This window comes from Tasmannia lanceolata, unplaced genomic scaffold (assembly GCF_043159265.1).
Source record: "Tasmannia lanceolata isolate RefF3 unplaced genomic scaffold, GAP_Taslan_0.1 ptg000015l, whole genome shotgun sequence".
Classification (NCBI taxonomy): domain Eukaryota; kingdom Viridiplantae; phylum Streptophyta; class Magnoliopsida; order Canellales; family Winteraceae; genus Tasmannia; species Tasmannia lanceolata.
Window position 1 is genome coordinate 54,174,402 of NW_027518692.1, and position 25,126 is coordinate 54,199,527.

At 40.9% G+C, this 25,126-nt stretch overlaps 2 protein-coding genes and 1 pseudogene across 3 annotated transcripts; all 3 read right to left on the bottom strand.

The window, feature by feature from the left end:
- Window positions 1-550: 550 nt before the first annotated feature.
- LOC143892443 (ARM repeat superfamily protein) lies at window positions 551-15,604 on the bottom strand. The gene is made up of 9 exons (XM_077397065.1): window positions 15,320-15,604; window positions 13,415-13,765; window positions 12,942-13,157; window positions 11,295-11,944; window positions 10,784-10,877; window positions 10,628-10,681; window positions 10,415-10,536; window positions 5,167-5,357; window positions 551-1,314 (listed from the first exon to the last, which is right to left on the bottom strand). Exons 1-9 carry the CDS (start codon window positions 15,503-15,505, stop codon window positions 686-688), a joined length of 2,493 nt encoding a protein of 830 aa, XP_077253180.1. The 5' UTR covers window positions 15,506-15,604; the 3' UTR covers window positions 551-685.
- On the bottom strand, window positions 15,578-20,584 carry LOC143892444 (pentatricopeptide repeat-containing protein At3g14330 pseudogene; annotated as a pseudogene). The gene is made up of 2 exons (XR_013255496.1): window positions 18,512-20,584; window positions 15,578-15,686 (listed from the first exon to the last, which is right to left on the bottom strand). The product of XR_013255496.1 is annotated as a pentatricopeptide repeat-containing protein At3g14330 pseudogene (transcript).
- A 2,754-nt stretch (window positions 20,585-23,338) lies between these two features.
- On the bottom strand, window positions 23,339-24,970 carry GATL3 (galacturonosyltransferase-like 3). The gene has a single exon (XM_077397066.1). The coding sequence runs from the start codon at window positions 24,883-24,885 to the stop codon at window positions 23,803-23,805; it is 1,083 nt and encodes a 360-aa protein (XP_077253181.1). The 5' UTR covers window positions 24,886-24,970; the 3' UTR covers window positions 23,339-23,802.
- Between the last annotated feature and the right edge of the window lie 156 nt (window positions 24,971-25,126).

The window sequence follows — 25,126 nt, forward strand, 5'->3', positions numbered from 1 at the left end:
CCCCCTTTCACTCCATGGACAACCCTTTTAATGTATATATTAATATATAATATATATATTTAAATATATTAAATTCTTAACGAGCCTTAACGAGCCGAGCCGAGCCTGGCCTAACTCGGGCTCGGCTCGGCTCGTTAAGGATTCGAGCCGAGCTCGACCGAGCTTCCGAGCCCGAGCCAAAATTGACATCCTTACCTCTTGGTTAGCTGCTTCCGCTGACTGACTGCTTTCATATCCCTAGTTCGGACCAATCAAATCGAGTCTGTATCCCATTCTGCTATCCGCAACTGGGGCTCTCAGAGGAGGTCTTAACAGAACCTTTCCTTTCTCCCCCGAACCCATCCAATTTGTACAGCCAAACATACCAAATTGACTTCCTGAAGATTAAGGCCATGTTTGCTATTGTACTCGAAATCGATTCTCAGGTGTAGTTTTAACTCCTGTATGAGGAGAGCTTTCCTTCTATCAATACAGAGATGAAGCCAGAAAGATGCATATATGTGGGCCAAATTTTAGACCCAAAAGACAGAATTCGGCCAATTAGCTAATATAATCAAGAAAAAACACAGATGATCTATTACTTAAGGAGGCCACTGAAGCCTAACTGGACATAGCATCATCCATTACAATTGAGGGAAAGCTATAACTGTAACTAAGATGTGATATAAGACGACCCAGAGTCTCATCATGTAGGCAATGTCCTTAGCAAATTAAGGGAACGCATCCATTGTGGCCTTTCTGCGAGAACAATCCTCCTCAATACTGGCACTACTCCCGCCGCAATCATAGCCGAATGATTCTCACTATCCATGCTTAGGTTCTGCAGTATAGCCAGGCTAGCCTCCGCGGCACTTCGGCTCCCCTCTTCAAGCAATTTCACCAATGGGAATATCCCTCCCTGAGCGGCAACTGCTCTTGTGCAATCCACCACTCCTTCAGAGATGATCTCATTCAGCTCTATAACAGCAGCTTCTCGCGCTTCCAATGAGAATGAAGTACTCATCTGTTGGATGAGTCCCGGGATTGTCTTGTAAAGAGCTACCTCCATTTCAACGGGGTTCTCAGTAGATGAACCAGCCAAAAATTCAAGTTTTACAAGGCACGCAGCGACCCATTCTTTAGCATGGAGTGGGACGTTTGACTTCAGTACTTTACGCAATAAAAGAATGAAATGTGTAGAATTTATGGTACGATGAAACTGCTCAAAATTTAGCAGTTTTGCTAATAACCTTGACGCTGCAGATATTGCAAGACCGGCTTCTTCGGCTTCAATGGCAATCACCTCCGGCATGTCATCTATATTTTCCTCCAAACCTGACGAGACCAATTAGAGATGTAAGATCATGAAAGCAGAATAGAAGTTGATTGATGAATGCATATGGATGGTTGTCAACGTAAATATTTATCTTTTCAAAAGGCATTCTATGGACATTTGGATAAGCAATTACTTGAAGCAGCAATACCACATAAGGAGAACATGACAAGTATATTAAGAAATGTTAAATAACTTTTCATAACAAATTACATCTGAATAGGGAACAAATCCCTACCTGAGCGAAATGACAAATTTTAAAAAAATAATAATAATAATAAATAAATCATTCCTGAAGCTATGAAGGGTAGTCTCAAACAAAGTTGCCCTTGCTGGAAGATAACCAGTAGATGCATGAAATACAAGTATGAAGCACATGCTGTGCTTTGCTTTTGCACACAAGATAAGGTTTCGCTGCCCAAAGACAGTCTAACCTAATTTTCCAAAAAAAAAAGACAGTCTAACCTCATTCTTCTCTTCCTCATCCAACAATAAAGCAAAGAGCAAGGATCCAAAGGAGTGGGGCAACCAGCCAGCAAAGGATAGGGCTAAGGATCCGGGGTTTTCATTGACCAGCGATCAGGAAGCAGTCAAAGTTAGGTCAGACCGAGCTTGTTGAGCAGGAGGAGGAGAATCGGTCTAATCTAAGGTAAACCACAGTCGGAGTCATAAGGAAAGTACCAGTTGGACAGGCAGAACCCACCAGTAAAGCCATTTCTTGATCTTTCACAGCAGGCAATGTCAGACGGTCGTTGAAAAAGAGCTTCAGAAGGCTGGCCAGCACAAGAGAAAGCAGAAGGATAGCTAGAGAAGTGAAGTGGGGGATTGATTCAAAAAGTGGTCTCAATCAAAACAAGGAACAAGCCAAGTATAGGGCTTTGCAGGGACCAGTTTGGAGTACTCAGTGGTGAGGAAAGCAGTAGCTTGCTTTCGACCTAAGAGGGAAGCACGAGTGGAAGATCAAGTGGAAGATGAACTGGAAGAGAGAGGACAGAGGAGCAAGTGACTTTTCCTCCCAGAAAGATCAATCGCAAGTTACTCATTTTTTGCCCTGTCCCTGTCTTTTTGAAAGAGCTCTGATTTTTTCTCGGTACGAGGGTCCGATTCTGAACCTGCCACTATGGCATATTGCCAGCCGATACAACTTGAAAGCGAGAATCTTTACTCTACTTAAACATCGCATGCATTGAAAAACTATTCGACAGACAGACCTAGCTCATTGATGTCATAAGCAATCTTCCTCGTATAGCAGCAGCCTGAATTCGGAAGTTCATGCTCAGCATGAAGGAAAGCACTTCTACTCTCTCTGACTCCATACAGTGGCACATCACCAACCTTGCCTTAGTTCTCTTCTCGTTCAATGCTGTTTTTTCAGAGCTGATGGAAGCATGCTAAGGTGAAGTTGACGATGTGTGGTGACGATCTGTTTAGCCTTTCTCTGGATCTTCATCTTGCCCTATGAGCTCATGCAGTGAGCGCCGATGGTCAGGATCCTTTAGTTCTGAGCGAGGGCTTCACCCCTTAAAGAGGGCATATTCTTCTGCATCTCTCCTGTCGGATCGTCAATGATGGTTTGTGTCCACGTCGTCAAAGAGATGGTCTTTAGACCCTGATTTCCCGTCGTAGGGAGCACTCTTCTGAGCCCCAAGATTCGTCGAAGGATGAGATCTTGCATATGCAGTAGGACTCAAAGGAAAGTTATCCAAACAGTGAGACCCCGCTATGGAATAAAAATTGTTAATTTCTCAAAAAAAAAAAAAAAAGTAAGACCCTGCCACCAGGGAACACTACTACTTCTTTATTATCGTAGAAAAAGTGCGGGAATAGAGAGCTAGCAACCTCGTTTGAAGCCGATTTTCAAGCACAGTCTAGATCGATAGGTAGAGGGCTCAAAACAGAACAGAAGGGCTTACAACGCTCATGGAAAGAAAGGTTCCACTATGGGAGCTGGACTCCAAAAAGTCAACGAATTCTTTCAATCAAGTCCTTTGTGACGACTCGTTCAGCTCACTAAACAAAGTAGGATTTTCGACTTCATTCACCGGTGCCATCTACTCCGACACTACTTGATCTACTGCTCCGCTCGGGCTTCCGGACTCGAAAGACACTGGCCACTAATGTTTGGGTAGTTCTTTCTTTGGCCAGTGATGAGATTCTCGCAAGCCACCCTACTAACCCTTCTATCCGGCATACCAACCACTTTTCATCGAGCGAACCCTAACAATTTCACTTTTCACAAAAGCCCGATAAATTGACTTCAAAGATCAAAGAAAACCAGAGATGACATTTCGAGAGAAAGCTGTGGATTGAGGTTTGTGCTCACCTTCTCTAATGGAAAGCATACCTACCTTGTAGGGTCCTTTTCTGATGAATGACATGCTGCCGAATCAGGCCCTCTCTTTGAACTGTACTCTCTTGATCAAAGCCATTGTATCCTCCTTCCCTCCCATAGTTCCACTCTTCTTTTTCTTTCTCGGATTCAGGGAACTTTGCTATGTGAAAAAGGGAAGACAGCGGTGCTTGATGGGAACTCTCAGGAAGTGGTCCATTCTCCCTTGCTCGGTTGAAGAAGAAGCTCTCTACTTTCTTAGGCTCAAAAAGAGCTCTTTTTCGAGTGGTCATCACGCATCAGTGGTCACTCTCTCTTGAGGCTCTGCCCTTTCACTGAGTGCTGCACTGGAAAGAAGAAATAAAGAAGGAATGGCTGTGTCAGCTCAATGGGAGCTCTCTTTCTGGTCCTCAGATGCTTCAAATCATAAATACATAGTTTCACTCAAGCCCCTGGTTTGGGTCTTCTCCTTCTATAGCATGTGGATTATGCTTCTTTTCCCTATCCTAGTTTTTCCTATTTTTCTATGAGTGAGGTTGCCTACTCTGAAGCACCCTGTCCTCATCAAGTTGACTATTCAATTCTATTGGGTTCTGTCTTCCTCGCTGATTGAATTGACTATGCCTATCTTCCAACAAAAGCACTACTACCAATCCTTCCTGTGATTCTCTCTCTTCCTTCTTGCTTCACACCTGCTATTGACCCCCCCTGTCTGACCTCTTTTTTTAAACTGCTTGCTCTACCAGACATTGCAGTCCTTCAATCAATCAGTGAGACCAGCGCATTCTTCCTATCAAATGATCCAGTCCTTGCTGTCCGACACAACATGGAGTGAGAGATCGGTGTGAGGGAAAAGATATTGTCGATCGGATGATGCCCGAAGCAGAGCTATCTGATCAGAACTCGACCTGATCAGGGTTCAAAGTTGGAAGAAAGGGTAGGTCCCCTTTAGAAGGTTGCAGCCAAGCTGTGACTAAGCATTAAATTCTTATCTCATTGCACTTTCTTCCAGATCCCCAGACCGACCTTCGAGCTTGCTTGAAAGAGGGAATCTACCCAGATACATGGAGTTTGACCTGGAGTTTGACCGGTCAGTTCTAGTGCTGTTTCCACCAATATTTTCTTCCCGATTCGCAGCGTTAAAGTCAAAAGTGGAAGACTTCTTAACCATTATCGCATCACACTAGGGAAGAAGAACAGCACCCCCTCGTCTTTTGTGTGCATGACTTCATAAACCAGACATCCATATCATATCTTGAGATAGATACATAATGGGTGCTGTACACAATACAGGAAAGATAAAACTAGAAGGCGGAATTCTACAACTTGATGGAACAAGGGTACATGCAAAATTCTTATGATAGACAAAAGAAAAGGACAATAAGATACAGGAAACGAAATAAATTTTGGAGCAGTTTGGCCAGTTTCAAATGATAGGATGCCCTGAATAAGGAAAATGGAGAACAATGACGTGCATATTCTAACAAATAAAAATTAATATAATAAGATGGACCAGTTTGCGTACCACCAATAAATCTCTGTTGGAAAATAGCATCAAGTCCTGATTCAATGCCAGCTGCAGTAATTGTCTCTATGCATGTTTCAACAATTGCTAGGTATTCCAGTATAGAGGCTGTCTTCCTTTGCAAATTTGCAGAGGACGTCTTCAAAATTTGAACAAGGCAGGAAATAACACTTAAATCAAATGCCTTTTCCCTATAAAAGATGTGTGGAAGTGCAAGGAGTCAGTAAATTGTTCACTATAGAAAATCTTATGGGCAAATTCTTTGAAATACTTGATTATGAGTCCATTGAAAAATCTTGTATGTGCCAAAGCACCCATAGTACCATGTTGCACATAGCAAGGAAAAACATAAATATCAGGGAAAACCACAATTCAAAAGAAAGATTAACATCTATGGAGGAAGCGGAACCAATTTGACATAACTTAAAGTTGAATAAAAGACGAAGGCAATTATAACTTAAAGTTGAATAAAAGAAGGCAATTACCATGAAACTAAGAAGACAATAATTGAGGAATAAATAATTAACTGCACTATTTCTCAAAATCCATTAGATGATAAACCTACCATACTACAATAAACAAGAGGATCATTTATCTTCTTCTCCTTTCCCAGATGCATTTTTATTGTAAACTGCTGGTGTACTTGTTGATTTGTAATTTATCAATTTTAAATATTTTGAGAAGAGGAAAGTGTTGGTGAGCTTAAGCTCACCAAACTTATGGTGAGCTTAAGCGCCCCAATCACATGGGTCCCACATTTTCTGTGGTGATCCAAACCATTCATTTGCAAGGCCCTATCATAGATAGGGTGTGTACCAAAAATCAGCTCCATAGGATCATCCTAACCCCTCAACATGGTTTTAAATTTCGGTTTCGGTGGAAACCGAAACGAAATTCACTGTGAGTCGGAAAAGTACCAAACTTCGCCGAAACGTTTCGGAAATTTCGGCCGAAACGTTTCGTTTCGGTAAAATTTCGGTGAAACGTTTCGGTGAAGTACAAAATTTCAGTGAAATTTCGGAAATTTCGGTGAAACGTTTCAAAAATTTCCGAAATTTCAGTGAAATTTTTACAGGATTTCGTACCGAAACCGAGATTTAAAACCTTGCCCCTCAATTTGTGGAGGACAAAAATGGGCAAATTTGTGGACAAATAATGTCTGTCAATTTTGACCTCCACAAATGGATGGGTTAGGATGATCCTATGGAGCTGATTTTTGGTACACACCCCATCTATGTAACGGCCTTTCGAATGAATGCTTTGGATCATCCTAACAAAGTAGCCCCAATGTGATTGGGCGCTTAAGCTCACCAACACTTTCCTCTTTTGAGAATATCTTTTATGCATTTACTTGGGATCATTTTCACTCCCTCCTTGTTGGTCAATCTCAACACCTTGCAGCTGGCAAGATTTTCACATTGAAATCTTGTTTCATGCTCACTTTCATCTTCTTTATTTCCTCAATGTTACTCTCAATATTACAATGCAATGTTCTAAAAACTGGATTGGCGATCGAACCAAAATGGGTCCTAGTTCGGCCCAGACCAGGCCAGCCACATTCCAACATGAGTTGTGATCAACTTGCACTTAATCAAAAGAAATATTGAAAAAGACGGGAGGAAGTTGCGGGCCTAGCCTTGCAAATGAAATGGGAGAAGGAAGATCGCAAGCCACCCACACGACTTATTTCTTATTGCTTTTTTTCAATGGTAAAAGATTTCATTCCAAGAAAAAGACCGAGGAGGTCTATACAAGGAATAAAGTAATAAGGAAAAATACCTATAGAATCCCAAATGAAACAAGAAAAGAGAACACTCAAGGGGGGAGAAAATCAAACAACTCCACCTCCACCCTAGAGACACCCTCTCTAGCTAGTCTATCGGCAACTTCATCGGCCGACTGTAGAACTGAAGGAAAGATACAGAAGCGCCACCAAACCTATCGAGAATCTCATCAAAATAAAGCAACAAATCTCCAGGGATACGAATGAGAACCCCTAAGCCATCTAATCACATTAAGAGAGTCCCCTTCAATCACCACCTTATTGAGATCAACGTTATCAAGAAACTTTATTCCTTGATGCACTAATTTACTCCAGCATCATTTGCATTGGATATACCTATTGGACCAGAGAAAGCCCATATCACAAAACCCAGCTCATCCCTAAGGACACCCCACCCTCCTCCCCCAATGCCAGAATGACCAGGGTTCCCCAAGCTAGAACCATCAAAGTTTAGCTTAAGAAACCCGAGCGCAAGGAGGACCCAGTCTTGAACGATCTTAGGCACCCATTCATAGTCATTACAAATCTCCTTCCATCCATACCAAAGGTCATGAGCCGACACAAACTGGAAAAGAGGTAAAGCCCTCACCAAAGATATAGTAATGGCAATCGCCTTATTGTAAAGGAAGAGCTCTCTCTTTGAATATCCCTTAAACACCCTTGCATTGCGCTCTTTCCATTATACCCAAATAGCTTATGAAACCTGTCTCTTATCGCTTTTATAATTCTTATCGCTTTTATAATTCATAATCTTCACTTAAACCAATTACAGATATGCCCTTTATGCATTGTAGATGAGACAAGGGGTATAAAGGTATATTCCTATCTAGTTATATACACTTATATAGGTTCACAAAGGTTTTCCCATGCGACTTATATACAACATGTAGCGGTGCATTTTTTTTTTTGAAAATTGACAAATATATTCATACCAGCAAATTTTACAATGGGGACAAAGTATGAATTGCCCAAAAGCAGTCTCCTTGGCCCAAAAGAAAACCCAATACCCCTTACATTACCCAATAGCCTTAATTGTATCGAATCCAACAAAAATGTCATATTGTGGGGCCCTCCAAGTCAAGATCATGACCTGCCACGTTACACAAACTTCACCACATCCCGAATTCGATTTTCAAAAATCTCACTCAAAGGCCCAGAGCTATAGTGCGCTCTCACCGTGCACGATAGCCAACAACCGAACAACATCGGATCTCCGACGACCTCCACCTCGAACCACCACCAATCACCACGGTCACCACCTCCAGTCGCACCTCTGTTTCCTCCATATAAAACCCGCCAGGGGAGTCTCAGCCACCACCACCATCATCAAGATCCGGCAACCACCATTGCAACTAGCCACCATGCCCGTCCTCAGGCCACCACCCATGATCTTGATTCCGGAGGCCACAGCCTGCTACAGCCAAACCCATCAACCCCATTGCTAATCCGGCAATCCACAACCTCCGGAAGTCTTCGGCCTGAAAAATAAGATCGCTCCGCCTATAGCCGGTCTTCCACAACTCTGGATCCAGCAACCCACAGCCTTTCACGACCTTCGCGGTTTTCCTCGGCTCCAAATCCGGCCTTCACGACTTCAGATCCGGCCTCCACGACTTCAGATCCACCCTCCACGGCCCTAGATCTAGCCACCACGGAAGAGCCATATTCCAGATCTGGCCTTCACAGTTCCAGATCCAGCCTTCACAGCTCAAATTTTGCCAGCAATGGGGAGAGATGAGAAAGAGAGGGCAAGACTCAAAAATACAACGGAAGAGAGGGAGACGAGAAGGAGCCACCAATGGGGAGAGACAAGAGAGGGCGAGGCACAAAATACAGAGAAAGAGAAGGAGAAGAGAGAGAGAGAGGGAGACGAGCAAGAGAAAGAGGGAGAGAGAGAGAGGGAGAATGAGAGAGAGAGAGAGGGAGACGAGACGAGAGAGAGAGAGAGAGAGAGAGAGAGAGAGAGAGAGAGGGGGGGGGAGGGGAGACGAGAGAGAGAGAGAGGGGGGAAGAAACTGCCTCTCTCCCTAGGGCATCCATCGACCTAGGGAGGGAGCGCCACGAATCGCCTCTAGAATCGCCTTTTTTTTCAAGTGCTTGCCTCCTCCCTTTTGACTTCTTATTCTACTACTCTCTGAGCCACCCCCGAGCAACCTTTTTTTCTTTTTACATGTGAGATTCTTGATTCAGAACTCACCAGAATCCTATACCTGCTCGAATTAACCATTACAATTTCTAATTATGTTGATCCAGACTATCACCAGAACATGTAGTGGTGCATATAAGTAGGCAATGTTCCACACTCTCCCAGAAATTGACGCACTAGGTCATGAATCATCAATTAGAGAATCAGAGAGTTACGTCTGACTCATTTCATCAATTTTATGAAGATGTCTGCCAGCTGATGTGCCTGAAGCCAGACCACCTCGCTAGATGCCGTTGACAAGTATCAGTATTCTACTTCAGCACCATGTTTCTTAATTATAATTAGGTCACAAGGAAAAAGGTATCAACTAATTGATATGGAAGCGACTTTCAAAGAGAGGTGTCCTTGGGTTCACTTTCATAAAAAACACGAGGAAATATAGTTTCTGTAACTGTGGAGACTCCCCTTTGGTTTTCAACATGTACGAATTTTGTGAATATCTGTTAAAAACTTAAATATAAAAAATTTAAAGGCAGGCCACACCCTATATCATTTGAAAAGGATTTCAAAATATTTACATAAATAATAGAAATTTACTGACTGAACCATTTAACCATACATTTCTGTGTAACAAAATTTCATAAATCCATTTGCATGTTGCAAGTGAGTTCTCATTTTGAATGAAAACAACATAAAACTAACAACTCAGATTTTTCATACAACTCTGGGTACAGAAGCTTAATACAATGTCAGGTTCGACAGTTGGTCCATTTTAAAATTATGTATCTTTCAACACAAATACCAGCATATAATTTTAGCTTTGGCAAGGTTTTTAGAGTCTTTTCCTGGCTCATAGCGATTGGCTAATAACTAAGTATATAAATATGACCTAAACTTTGCTAGGTGACTCATGAAAAAAAATTCACAAGAATTCTGTATTTATGTATTTTCTGCATACTAGTTACGAAGTTGTTGTGATCTTCAGTGGCACATCCTTAAACTCGATTAGGAATTTTTATTTTATATGGTGTCTTTCAAATCAGATCATGTACACTCACGCTTTTACACAAATATAAGCATGCCTAAAAATAAAGTGTTTCTTAAGTTCAGAAAAGTTTCTTTTTCAATGTGATACAGGCTGAAAATTAGCAATCACTTTCAGTGATACCAAAATTATTGCGCATTTATCATTAGAGAAAATCATGTTGTTCCTTACTCGAAATTTAGCATGTGTCATTACTTATTACAAGTCCAAAGGGTCACCATAAGAAAAAAAAATGCAACGGAAATATTGAACCAGGAAAGAGAACATAACAGACCTAGTCATAGCTTTTAGCACTGATATGTCATCTCGAGTTATGGCTAACCCTGTAACTCCATAAGCACTTTTGCTTGCACCATTCAACACCATTGCCGATCCATTAACTGGACTATTATGAAACTAGAAGAAAGTACGATCACATGTCAGATAAGACAAAGTTAGGTGCTACAATGAACAATGATTTGGGGAATATCAAAAGCATCTGACTCACCTTACTTTTCATTTCTTTACCTGGGTCAAAAATCTGAGCAAGTATACTCACAGTCTGCATTTCCAGAAATTTTGCTGTCAATGAAAACAAACCAAACTAACTTGCATTTTCCCTGAAAGTTTACGGGGAATTTAACAGTATGTGATGGACGTAAACCTTTTCCATCAGGGTTTCTGATTTAGTGTGCTTGAGAATATTAACCAGAGGTTCCACCACACCTTCTGCTTCCATTACCTGGCACACTTCATAGCTGTGGCAAGAAAAGATAGGGAAAAATATTTACAAGTCACAAAACTCAACCAAATACAACAAATAATACTATGCCCTCAAATAAGAAACCTCAGTTTCAAATTTCAGCCGAAATCCGAAATTTCGGATGAAATATTTCAGTTTCGGTGTACATTGAATCGGGTTTTTCACAGGTTTCGGCGAAATCTGAAGTTTCACCAAAATTTTACATGATTTCGGCCGAAACCAAATTTTACATGATTTCGGCCGAAACCAAAAAATTTCAATTTCGATAGTGGCCGAAACCAACATTTAAAACCTTGAGAACAAGTATGCCCCTATGGCCCTATTGCAGATGCACATAGGAAAACTCAAGAATTATTTTAGTCGATAAATGCATGGCGAGATATAGCTGAAACAAGAAAAATAAAATAACAACCTGACAGAGAGCCTCTCCAAAGCATGAGCTACAGCTAACCTAACAGACTCATCAGTGTGGCCTAGTAGCCGAACTAGATGTTTGACCGCTCCAGCTTCCTTAAATGAGGTTCGCATGTGTTCATTGATAGATGCATCAGCAATTGACTGTGCAGCCCTTGCAACGGCTGACGCATCTTCAAGTCCGAGAATCAAAACTAAGCGAGCAATGCCATCCACCCATGGCAAAAGAGTAAATTTCTGATTTGGAGAAGATTTTGATTGAGATTTTTCCCTCTCTTCCATTTCTATAGCCCCAATACGTGCAAGAAATTGCTGCTGGGTACGCCCAACTATCGCATTCAACTTAGCTTCCTCTAAATTAACGCTCTTCTCACGTATATTTAACCCAAGGAGTAGTTCAGAAGCACCATACCTTGATGGTCTTGAACCCCGTTCCAATTCTGTGCCATCAGGTAAAGAGGGCCAGGAATGAGAAATAGGCCTGAGCGATTTATAAGCAGATATACCAATTATAGGGACTAGGACAAGACCCTCCTCTATGATAAGAATTCTACAGTACTCATCTTCAGCCAGTTCCAACAGCACATTCTTTGCTTCTTTTCTGGTTACTTTTGATCCTTCTTCCACGGTGTTTTTTAAGAGCTCTGCCTGCCAGTCAATGTTGATGACAAAAAATGAAAAATAATTAAATTTCTGGAATCCAACACAAGTATCAGAATATGCATTGAAGTGGTTAGACCACTTCGATACTTGACAAAACAAAATCTTAAAATTAAAAATGACTCATCTAACAACATTTCGCAGTTAGGTAATTATGAAGTTAAATGCATGCTGTAAAACTTTCCACAGCTATTCTAACTATAAAAAAATAAAAAATAAAACAAAAGTAACTACCACACTACAAACAGACAGACAACATCACAAGAATGAGTATACATTACTTACATAGAACAAACCCTTAAACCAGAAACAATTGGTCATTAGATGATGATGAATTCAAGCTGCACCACTCATCCATTTAGTAAGTTGGTTTCTAGTTTGGAATACGACAAAGTTTAACTGCCTATAAACTTCAGTAATTGGCAATTAGAAATGAGTTTTTTTAATTCTCAAAAAAAAAAAAAAAAAAAAATAGTAATGGTTCTAGATATACCTTTTGACATTGTATCCTAAACACAATCGTCTTTGATTACAGTTATGAATCTTTAAAACTGAAAGTAATTAAACAAATGAAGCTGAGCTTTAACAAATTATGATTGCAGAAAAATAGATGGGGACATAATGTACTAAGGGAAGAGTTTGGGATTTAGGTTGTACGAAGCGGAGGGGAAGATGCTTGGGTTTTTTTTGTTTTTTTTTTTTTAAACTGTTCTTTAAAAATGTATACGTGACATTTTTTGCTAGGCAATCATGGGAAAGCCATTTGGCTCACTTTTGGAGGAGATAGAAATGCTAGTGTCCATTCAAGATGCTGGGTTTTTTGTTCGTTATATTTTAGGTCACTCAAGTGACTTTGTAAGTGGGGTCATCCCTTGTTTGGGTTTTCCGTGAGTGGAAGAAAAGCTCACGATCTTTTGAATGATCAAAATATTGCAATAAATTAGCATGATTGAAATATTCACTAGAAATGAAAAGAAAACCTCACCAGCTTTTGAATTAAACCGGATTCAGCCATGATTTTGTGATTAGAGTGACTCAAAGACAAATTTGCCAGCACACCTCCTGCTGCCTCCTTCACTTTTATTTCCTCATCATCAAGAAACTTAATAAGTGCTGGTAGTAGATCAGTGACCGGAATCTTTAATCTAAGTTTCTCGTCCACAGATAAGTTCCACAAGGTACAAATACTTTGTTCCTTTACCTGCAAAAATGTGTTGATAATTAACCATAGCCATGGTTGACTTCGGAAATTTCGGCTGAAATTTCAGCATTTTTCTATTTTTTTTATTTCTTTTTCGAAATTGAAATTTTTGCCGAAATTTCTGAACGAATTCTTTTTTACTGAAATTTTGGTGTTTCCGCCAAAATTTTGGTTTTGGCTATGGCCAAAACTGAAATTTTAAACCTTAACCATAGCTTGTTATGAAGACATTGCCACTATGAATGTCTCTTTTATACCTCTGCGGTAAGAAATGGTCTACTGAGAAGACACATTATTTCTTCTATTGCTCCGCTTTCAGCTACTGAGTCTCTGTATAGGTTGACTGAAGATATTGTTCGTAAAAGGCCAGCAGCGGCTTCACAGGTATAATTAGAGTCTGATTTTAGAAGGTTAACAATGAGATTAATGCAGCCATGAAATTGCATAATGGCATCAATGCAATGCTTTCCTCCTTCTGAATATTTCCACAGTGCAATTATTGCTTGTTCCCTGTCAAGAGGATCATTATCTATCCCAAGCATCCGAACAAATAAACCCACATAACCATCTCCAAGATTAACATCTCTCTTGCTGAATGCCTCAGTATCCTGAAATAAACAGAAATTTTTTTCTTTGAGATTTCTTGAAATAACAAGACATATGCACTACAAGCTACATCAGAAAAGTATGACAGCATGCTTGAAAAAGATATAAAAATGTTAAACCATGTATTTTAGGGGTTCTTGCATAGAGGAACCTGTAGTATGAGCTTCTTGCAAAAAAACAACTCTAGTATTGGATTTTGCAAATACCCACCCCAAAGTTTGGGGTTACTAAAGAACAACCTGGCAGTAAAAAACTATCGGAACTGCTAATGTCAACATTGTTTATGTTAAAATAAGACCAAAATACCATCACACTAGTAAAAGAGCTGCTATTCCATCTCAGGCTGCCTATCTTGTTTATATTGACTGCTGTGTTGTTGGGCACGCACTATTTCTTTATGTTGTGGACTGCTGCCCCTAAGTTTCAACTGATATGATATTCATGTGCACATGGCAAGAGAAAATCTACAGCAGCCATTTAAAAAAAATTAAAAAGTAACAGCCATTAAAAATTGCTTTTGAAGCTTCCATTTACTACACATTGCATGAACGAAATTCCAGGTTATTGAAAAGAAGTCAAGGCACAAGAGAAATATACTCCAAGAAATACTTGCAGTCATCCAGAATCGACTAATATACTTGAGACTTGATGATAAAGATAGTGAAAAGAACCAGAAAAATGGCAAAAATCTTGGCTGCGTACTGTCAACAAAGCAAGCCACAACAAAGGAGTGCAAATGTATCAAGCCAAAGTTGGGTGCATTCAAGCTCAATAGAGATGCCTCCCTCAAAAGGAATGGAGCGGCTATTGGAGGAATCTTAAGAGATTCAGATAGCTATATAAAAGGTATCTTCTCTATTAACACCAATGTGGAAGAGATTTATGCCTTGGAACATAATGCGATCCATCAGGGAATTCGCCTAGCCATGAAGATGCAAATTAAAGACATCTGAATAGAGTCGGACTCTCTGAATGCAGTAAACATCATCAAAGACGTCTACAAGTGCCCATGAAGAATAACACACATATGGAGAGAAACAGATGCAGCAGCGGACTATCTATCAAAAGTAGATTGTCCACATAAACGGGATAATATCCCCCTCCCCATAGTGCCTCCACTCCTTGTCAATATTGTATTAATGGATAGGTCAAGCACAAGCTGTGGAAGATTGTAATTCATATTCTTATAAATGAAGAGGTAGGGGTCCGTCAAACCCAAGCTTACCTACCAAAAAAAATATGGAGGATTCTTTGAATATGGAAACAAATAGAGATGATTTTGGTATTGAATTGGTGTTTTTTTTTTTTAATGTGGCAAGCTTGTAGTTGGGTTACTATTTCTGATAATAAGATTGCATAAACAAAATGATAACACAAGAGTAAATCCACTCTCCATTGGGCTCACTTGCATTCAAAATAAGCCACACCCAAAACGCAGAGTACAAGCAAGAATATGAAAACAAAAAAAAATGATTTCTATGCTTGGTAACAAACAAACGAGACTGAGAAATGGTGTCTATAAAGTAAAAGAAATAAGGGGGTTGTGAAGAACTCACGGGTTGGCGGTCGGAGTCGATAGCGCCACCGTCGCTGGTGGTGGAACGAGTGAGGATAAGACGGGGTGAGCGGCGTCTGGGCAGGGTGATAAGGTCTAGGGTTGAGTTGGGGCGAGTTCTTAAAGGCGTGAAATTGTGAATCGTTAGTTGTAGCTTGGAGTTGGGTGGGGAGATGGTCCAGGCCATTGTTGGGGGAAATTGGTAATGGGAATGGAGCGAGGTTGAGAAGACAAAGCAGCAGCAGAGGTTTTACTCAAAACTCGCACGCCCACACCACACGATATTTTTAGATTGGGAGATTGATTTTGTAAGGCGCGACCTGATTGTAGCGTAGTGGGTCCCACCTTTGAATGATCTGAACCTTCCACTGGATACACCTTGCTTTAGATCGACTATAATAAAATAAAAATAAAAAATCCGTAAATCATACACTATTAACTTATGGAAATGATATCAGCACAACCATGTTTTAATAATTTGCAAAAAGCCAACTTGTCTTTTCTTTTTTAATTGGCCTGTGAGGGGACTAGGGGTGCAAATCGGGTCGATTTTTGGGAATTCGGGTTGAGCTTTTACCTTAAAATCGGATCAGCTTCAGGTTGATTCAAATTCATTTTTCTGGCAAAAGCTCAAACCCGACCTGACCCAAGAGTCAAATTTTTCGGGAACTTGGTGCAAATATCAAAATATGGTTCTACTAATGTCATTTCCCATGAGTTTTAGTAAAATGTACGAATAACCCCTAAGTCCCTTCTCATACACGACATGTGGAATGGTTCTCTCACCTTTGCAACCCAGTAAAAACTACCTAAGAGAACTGAAGGTTCTCATTGCTGTCTATGTGTAGTTAGGACTTAGGAGAGCATTTGAGTATACGTCGACCATACTTGCATGATTGGCAGGCTAACATGATCGTAAAACTAGAAACTATTATTTTGTGTAAAATCATCATTTTTCAAAGTTAATAGTCAAAGATCAGTTTTAATTGTTTACATAGATATAAAACACTCCCACATGGCCCACATCAATGGATAATCTAAACCATTCATTTGGTCGCTGTGCTAGATAGACTGCACTAAAAATTTTCTAAATCTTCTCCATACGACGATCTTGTTTGTAAAATGAACGGCTATAGGTCCAAAAACCTCCTCAAATCGAAGTGTTAGGATTGTTCTATGAAGAGTTTTGCCGCATGACGGTTTTAAATTTCGGTATTGGTTCGAATTATCGAAACCGAAATTTCAGCAGGTAATACGAAAAAAAACAGTAATATTTTATTTTATTCGAAATTTCGGCTGAAATTACTGAAATTTTGGAACAATACTATATTTTTTTTTTTAAAAAAAATCAATTCCCGAAATTTAGACTCAAATTTCGTAAACGCGAAATTTCGGATTTCGTGAAATTTCAGGTTCGGTTTCAACGGAAATCTGAAATTTCGGACTGAGAGTTCAGATTTCGGCTGAAATTTAAAACCATGGGCCATACAGACTTAAGGAAGAGGAGGGCCCAAGTTTCTTCTTACCTAAGCTTACACGTTATAAGGAATATATCAAAAGTGCACCTATTGATCACACTACTTCAAACCAACGACATGACACCCCAAAGCTTTTTGGGCATTGGAAATACTTAATCCATTAGAATGGTCAACCGTTTCCAGATTGTGCGAAGATCAGAGCCAACAAATCTGCACCCGTCATGCTAATCATTATATTCAACGGGGTCAAATCTTTTCAAGTGGGAGAGTATGATAGGGGCTCATTGTAGGGCCATATTTTAATTTTTAAGTGTGTCTTAGGTGTCTTTTAAGTCCCTTAAGTTATAGTAGGGGTACCATGGTCTTTTTTCATCAAAATCACTTAATTTTTTTGAGTTATGAGTGTTTTAAAGAGGCCCGACACATATCCTACGGGATTTTCAAGTGGAGAGAGAACTTTTAAGTCATTAGAGGGTGGGTATTTTGGTCCTAGAGTATTAGGTTTTCTTTAAGGGTTTTACAACTTTCTAGTAATCTTCTTTCTTCTTATATATTGTAAGCCTTCGGGCACTTTCCTATTCTTATGATGATGGAATGAATGAATGAAAAAAGAATATTTTTTCATAGTCTGTAAAATTTTGGGTGTGAAGCCTTCATCCTCAAGGTGTGATTCCTTGATCTCTCCATAGCTTCTTTGGTGAGATGCTAAAGAAAACTCTTGGTGGGATGCCTTGGGATACATTTCTTGTTTCTTTATTACCTATAATATATATTTCTCTATTTTCCCTCTTTTTTTCTTAATTTCATTTGAAAACACAACCTGCCTGGGAACCAAAAATTTTATTTTTCCTTGCTTAGAACCTTAAAACCCTAATTTTTTTCTTGTTTTAATCATCTTATCTCAGCCTAAACCTTGTCCCTCCTTTTTGCCCCAAAACTAATTTTACACCTTCCTTGCATCCTTCGAAAGCTTCCCGACATATGTCTGCACCACTCCAAACCTATCCTAAACCCCGTAGAATTATTTCCCCAACCTAATCCCCTATTTTAGGAGCCAAAATCATATTTTTCATCATACATCAAATTTGGTATCAAAGCAAAATATTAGTTGCATCAGGCCAGCTCATCGTGTCGAGGGTCTGGAGTATGCGATTCATTTTGATGTAAAATTGCCCTACTTAAGTAGGCCTCTAGCTCTAGCCACTATTAGAAACAAAGAAAAACACCATTCGAAATCACTAGATCTTTATTAGATGCCATCATCTATTATTTTCAAAAAACACACAGCAATAATATCATGCATGAAGCACAAAATTACAGAGCAAAAGTAGACACCAGCCATCACATTTGTTTGTGATATCCTAACTTCCATGAGAGAAAGAAAGAGAAGAGACGGATTGGAAAGAGATGAGAGAGTTGAATGATCTCTCCCTCTCATAACATGCATTATATATATGTGTAACTAGGGTTCATGTACAATGTCTAAAATACTCCAAACTGGGTATGTAATTACACCGCTGCGTCTAACAGCATTTGCATGGTATCACCCAAAACTAAATTAGACATTCTTGTCATTATGATAAATACGCCTCTAATATCTTGAAAGAGGATGTTGAATATTATGTATTTAGATAATATTCAACATCTAAATACAAGGAATATTATGTATTTAGATAATATTCAACATCTATATACAATCAAAGATCACAACTAACCTTGAGTTTGGGATGGCATTCACCAATAATCCTTGCAGGAGCATGCCCCATTCTCAAAATGGTGGAACCGATTTGTGTCCCTCAAGACGATGACCCTCTTTGCAACCCTTGAAATAATCTTCATCGCAGAATGGCAGTCCGAACAGACTCGAAGGTTTTTAGTGATCCGAATGGGCATGCCAATGCCAGTGTGGATGAGCCCAAACACGACAGCAAGCCTCTCACTGTGCTCGCACACCCACATTACCTTCATTTCCTCACCCACGTCGTGGAGCACAACGCTAGTGTCGGGGACATAACCAGCCGCCTTCATTGCCTCCATGACCTCCTTCCAAACTCTTTCGTACTCTGCCGAACGATGGAACCCTGCACTTCCTCCCGCCACAAAAGTATGAATTCTATTATCAATCTGAATCCAACTACATCCCACCTCTTTTCTTAATTCTCTTTTTTCCATCATATCTCTCACCTCCTTGACACCCTCCCACCTACCAGCTGCCGCATACATGTTCGATAGCATAATGTAATTTCCAGCATTGTTTGGCTCCAGATCAAACAACCGGTTTGCCACTGTCCTTCCCAGCTCAATGTTTTTGTAGAGTCTGCACGAATTGAGCAAAGACCCCCATATGCTACCACTTGGGCTCATTGGCATGTTTGCTATCACATTTAGTGCCTCCTCGATCAGTCCTGCTCGGCCCAACAGATCAACCAAGCACGCATAATGCTCTACCATCTGTGAAACACCGAAATCCCTCTCCATTTGCTCAAACAATCTCTGCCCCTCTTCTACGAGCCCAGCATGGCTGCAACTTGAAAGCAAGACAATGAAGGTGACCCCATCTGGCCTAAAGCCCCCTTTGTCAATCATCTCATTGAACAACTTTAAAGCTTCACTCGCACAGCCATTAACCGCATAGCCCATGAGCATGATATTCCACGACATCAAATCCCTATCGAGCATTTCATCGAACAGTTTCCGACTATATTCCACAGCCCCACACTTGGCATACATGTCCATAAGTGAATTCAGCACCAGCACATCAGGTCCCAATCTTGCCCTGACAATCTGAGTATGTATCTCTTTGCCACTTCTAATGGCTGTTAGTCGTGCACACGCAGGAAGAATCGTAGTGAGAGTAACCCAACTGAAACTCAAACCCTCACTCTGCATTTTCCTAAACACATCCAGACACTCCCCAACTCGATCCCAATGGACAAGCCCAACAAGTAGAGTATTCCAAGAGACAATATTTCTATGAGGCATATCATCAAACAGTTGGCGGGCATCATCCAAACACTCCCCACATTCAGCATACAATCTAAGAAGAGCATTGTTCACTACCTTATCAGGAACAGTAACATCTCTAGACTTTAAAACCTCCGCATGGACCGCCCGGCCGAGGCCAAATTCCGAAAAATCGGAGCATGCTTTGAGCACAGACGAAAAGACAAAATTACCAGGCGGCAGGAGGGGGCGATTTTTCATCTCAGCATAAAGGAGGAGAGCCTCTTGAGTGAACCCATTTTGTGAATAAGCAATGAGCATGGCCTCCCATACAGATTGGTCATCTTCAAATTCGAAGCTTTGGTAAAAAACGCGACGAGCATAGTCTATTTTGCCACAAACGGAGTACATGGTGATGAGTTTAGTCCTAATAGAGGCCTCGTGGAGGAGTGCATTGTGAGAGAGGAGGTGGCGGTGGAGTTTCTTTCCGTCTTGTAAAGAGCGTTTTGTAATGCAGGTGTGGAGGAGGAGGGAGTAATAGTAGGTTTGATGCTGTTGTGTGTGGGGAGGGTTGGTATTTGGGGATTCAAGGAAAGCCAAGGCTTCTTTTATTTTGCTGGATTTGGAGAGGGGTGTAAGATGGAGGTGGAGGGAGGTGGAGGGATTCGAGTTTTGTTTATTTTTGGAGGTGTGTTTGGGTTTGTTATTGGTAGTGAGTGCAGCCACATTATGGGGCGTCCTCGTTGCGGGAGAGATTACTGTAACACACATGGTTGGTGGCGCCTGCTCTTCCCTCGATCACGTCTTGCTTTTTCACATTTTCAGTATGAGAGAAGTAGGGCTGCAACTCGAGCCGGGTTTTACCCGACCCGCATCGACCCGACCCGAAAATAGCCTGGGTTGGGTTCAAGTTTCATGGGTTTCGGGTCGAGCCGGGTTGAGCATTCAAAAGCCCGCATGAAACTCGGGTCGAACCGGGTTTGAAGGGGCCCGACCCGACCTGACCCGAGTTACATAAGTTATAGTATGTAAATTTTTTTCTATTGTTAGTTAAAAGTTAAAAGTGAAAACCCACGCACCCACTGTTATTGCGTGTGAGTGTAATTTCTGCTTCTATGAGTTGAGTTGATTCTAGTGTTTGATTCAGCATTGTTTGATTGTAATTACAACATTGTTTGATCACAGCATTGTTTGATTCAAGTGTAATGTAAGTGTAATTACATCATTGTTTGATTCAAGTGCAATGTGAGTGTAATTTCTGCTTCTATGAGTTGAATTGCCTTGCCAAATAAGAATTTTCCTTAAAAAATTGCGTCAATGTGAAAAAACCCGAACCGACCCGACCCGACCCGAGATTTATCATGGGTAGGGCCGGGTTTGGGAATCGTGAGTTTTCCGGAAAAAAAACCCGACCCGACCCGACCCGAGATATTTCTCGGGTAGGGTTGGGTTCTCCAAAACCCGACCCGCCCGATCCGAGTTGCAGCCCTAGAGAGAAGAGTATCTGTACGCGAACACCATATGATTTCATAAATTTGCTTTCAAATTTACTTCCAACAAAATTACGAGAAGATCCTTGCTCTCGGTGTATTTTGTAAGTTAAAAAAGAAGAAGCTTCGTTTGGTTGCACAAAAGCTCAGCATCTGAATTTGGTTTAGATTTGGCATGCCATTCCACATTTGGTTGCCAAAATGCATTAGATTACTGTTGATTCTCTTGGATTTCTCTCATATAATAATTGCTTGTCTCTTTCTTGTCCCCTTATTTCAAAAGCAAAGAATTATAGTTGAATTTGGTAGGGAATGATGCACTCTCTCTCTCTATCTCTCTCCTCCCTCTCTCTCCTCTCTCCCTATATTTGTAATAACACCCCGTACTTTTTCTCCTACTCTCCCATTATTTACTACGCAACCAAACACTACTCTCCGAGCCACACCAAGCAACCAAACGGATAAAATTCCCCACCCTTCAACTGTTTCTGTGAGAGTGGTTCACTGCTTTAGGATAAATTCACCCCTTTAACGTTTTTCTTTTGCCTTTAAAACCTAACGAAAAACGTTTTGGGGGGGATTTTATCTATCAGAGGGGGGGAATATCATTTCCCAAAATTTAAAATTGCGGGGACATCAAAATACGAGAATTGCCAACGGGGGTACACACTTTTGAAAGATTGTTGAGGGTTGATAACCCCCTTTTGAGAGTTTGATAACCCCATTTAGAGGGTTGATAACCCACTTTTAGAGACTTTATAACCCCCATTTCGTCCCTCTCTAACAAATTTTCAAAAGTGTGTCCCCCGTTGGCAATTCTCGTATTTTGATGTCCCCATTGGCAGTTTTTTCTATTTTTTAAGCGATGGGTGGGCAGTCTCTTTCACTACCTAGCCGTCGTACCCATTCCAACAGCTAGAGATAAAATTTCATAAGATATAAACAAATGGGCCATGATAAATTCGCACCCGTTGTGTGGCAGACTTAGGCGCTTTTTTAAGTTCGAGGGGTGTGATTTATCCTACAAGGGGTGCCAATTTATCATCGCCCTAAATAAATATAAACTAATTTATTTTACCCTAAGCAGGACTCATCAAGGCACGTAACACACCATATGGATCGGAGAGAAACCTCAATCAGCTTTTATGGCATCCGGTCCCTAGCAAGTGGCAACGAGCTAGTTTAGTTGCCATGCCAATTGCTTGAAAGTTTACTCTCTTATAAGGGTGATTTTGTCATTTTAAGTAATAGTTTTTGGGAGATGATAAATGCTCCCCTCTTTTGATAAATGCACCCATTTGAAAGGATAGCATTAGAAGTGGGCGCATTTATCTGGAGAGTGGGGGGCGTATTTTTCATCTCCCTTGTTATGGAGTAGAGATTTTATTTTCCAAGAAGTTTCTTGAAGAATAGTTGCCACACAGAACAAATTCTTCATTTTGTTGTCAAAATAGCATTAGACTCTGCTTCTACTAATAATTCATTGTCTGCTGATATAGACTTGTTGTCCCCTCTTTATAACTTTTAAATCAAATTATTTTAAGAGTTTTGCTAAGGGCACCCGTTAAGATGCATTGGAAATGTGCTTTTACACATGTTTTGATAAAACAATTTCAAAACTAGTGTAAACATATGAAAACTTGTGTAAAATGATTGTAGAATCACATTTCCAATACACCTTAACGGGTGCACCCGTTCCGTTAGCAAAACACTTATTTCAAGACAAAAGACTTTCGGTTGAATTTTCTAAGGAATGGTGCTCTCTCTCCCTTCTCCTTTTCTCTCTTCTTATATTGGTAATGACACCTCTACTTATTCTCATATTCTCCGAGTATATGCCCGTGCAACCAAACACTGCTCACACTATTCTACGAGGTAAATCTAGAGAAATCAAAATGCTTTGTCTCTTCCCTTTTGGCTTCTTCTAACTTCATATTCCACTACTCTCCTAGCCACGTGAATTGGTACTGACACACCTATAAATTTAATAAATTCTACCATACTAGTTTGTCTTCTTCAATAACGTTGCCACTTGTCTATTCTACACTTGCCTATATCATCAGTCAATTAAACAGAAAAGTAAAGCAAATAAAACAAAGAAAGAAAGCGTGGCAGAAGGTCAATTTTCTCATTGACGAAATACACGTTATTTGCCCCCCGCTTCACACGAGTTGCTGTACAGTCATTTGCCCAAAAAAAAAGGGGTGCTAATATCAATACTTAAACTGTCAAAAGCCATCCCATTGATCATGCCTTGACTCTAGACCCGGATCGGATTCTTCTTCAGATAAAAACCAACGAATGTTTAACAAGGGAAAATGATACATTCGCCCCCTATTTTTTACTCAAGACAGCCCCCTCTAGTATAAAAGAGTAGCCACAAATACAGTAGAGGGGGCTGTCCCAATTAATAAAAGCGAATATTTTACTTCCCTCTAGATGGGGCTGTCCAAAGAAAAAAAGAGTGGGCGAATATATCACTTTCCTAATTTTCCTCCGCGTTTTCTCAATCCCAGCTGTCTCTCTTACCACCATTCGGCGTTACTTGTCAACGAGACAGATCTCCGACTCGATCAGCTGTCTGAAAATGAGAATAACGGCGAAGAGAACGGAGAAGAAGAACGGCGGAACAGATCATAAGGGGCCCACAAACTATCCAAAGGACAAGGCCTCTTAGAATCCAATCTCAACCATGGTTTCCCCTTCCCACTCCAGTGCAACAAACTCACCGGACCCGGATGCAAATCCCTACAAAGACCCTCCAAATTATCCCCACCAAGCCCATGTTGATTCCACCTATGCTCAACCCCTTTAACATTCCCAGCAAAAACCAACAAAAATGGAGGGAGAGAACCCAATTCATAAATTCTCACCCTCTTTTGTATCCTCATCCACCCCTCTAGCTTTTGTGTATACTTCCCTTCTCTCCATCTCTCCACATCAATCACCATAACCCCCGTGTTAAAATAACATGGTACTCGTCCTTCAAACTCCCTAGAAAAAACTGGGTCGGACCAGAATTTCTTTGTAAAGTAGCTAGTGAAATTGGCATGGCAATATTCAGGAGCACCAAGCACGTGTGGGCCTAGATCAATACCCCATAGCTTGGCGACATCATCGACGAGAATTAGGTCTGAATCAAAGTAGATAATGCGTCGGACACCGGCGGGGAGGAGATCGGCTAGGTAGATTCTAGCATAGTTGAGGGGTTGGTCCAACGCGCGACGGATTGAGAATGAGATCTTGCCTTTGACTAGATTGGAATCAAAATGGTAGAGGTGGAAATTGAGGTAAGGGAAGGTGGAGATGATGACGTGGCGGAGCTCGGCGCGGTGGTGGGAGGAGGCTAAGAAGTGGAAGACTACATTTTCCGGGCATGATGCGTGGTGGAGGACGGAGATGACTCCGGCTACGGAGCCGCGAAGGTATGTTGTATCAAGAGTCATGGCGATGTGGATGATGGATGGATTGTATGTTTGGCTGTTTTTACATGACCAATTAACCTTACCACATTGGATCCCGTTTCGAAATTCCGGGGCTTCACGAAAAGCCCATTTTCTGCCGGAGCTTTTGTCGTCGGGACGGATTCCGGTTGAGAAGCTGCCGGAGAGGAGGAGGAGGAGGAGGAGGAGGAGGAGGAGGAGAGGGGGGATCATAACGGAGGGGGAGTGAGAGTGAAGAGGAAGGGAGATAAGATGAGTGGTTGTGACTATGAGAGATGGAGATATTTTTAATTTTTATGGTTGATATTGATGGGATGGGCTGGGAATAAATGTGGGGAGCGATACAGGCTGGAAAAACGCGTCCTTTATATGTACAATTTATGTCTTTCGTGTGTCTGGGACCCTGGGGAATGTGATGGGCTGGCAATGTTGTTTTCAAATTCCCACTTGCTGG

Bases quoted from the DNA above. Each gene is read 5' to 3' on its own strand.
- LOC143892443 (XM_077397065.1), bottom strand. From the start codon at position 15,505: ATGGCCTGGACCATCTCCCCACCCAACTCCAAGCTACAACTAACGATT. The intron at 11,945-12,941 runs GTGAGGTTTTCT...ATTGACTGGCAG, and splicing joins CCGGTTTAATTCAAAAGCTG to GCAGAGCTCTTAAAAAACAC. The intron at 5,358-10,414 runs GTCTGTTATGTT...CATCTTTTATAG, and splicing joins GTGCTAAAAGCTATGACTAG to GGAAAAGGCATTTGATTTAA.
- GATL3 (XM_077397066.1), bottom strand. From the start codon at position 24,885: ATGATCCCCCCTCTCCTCCTCCTCCTCCTCCTCCTCCTCCTCCTCCTC.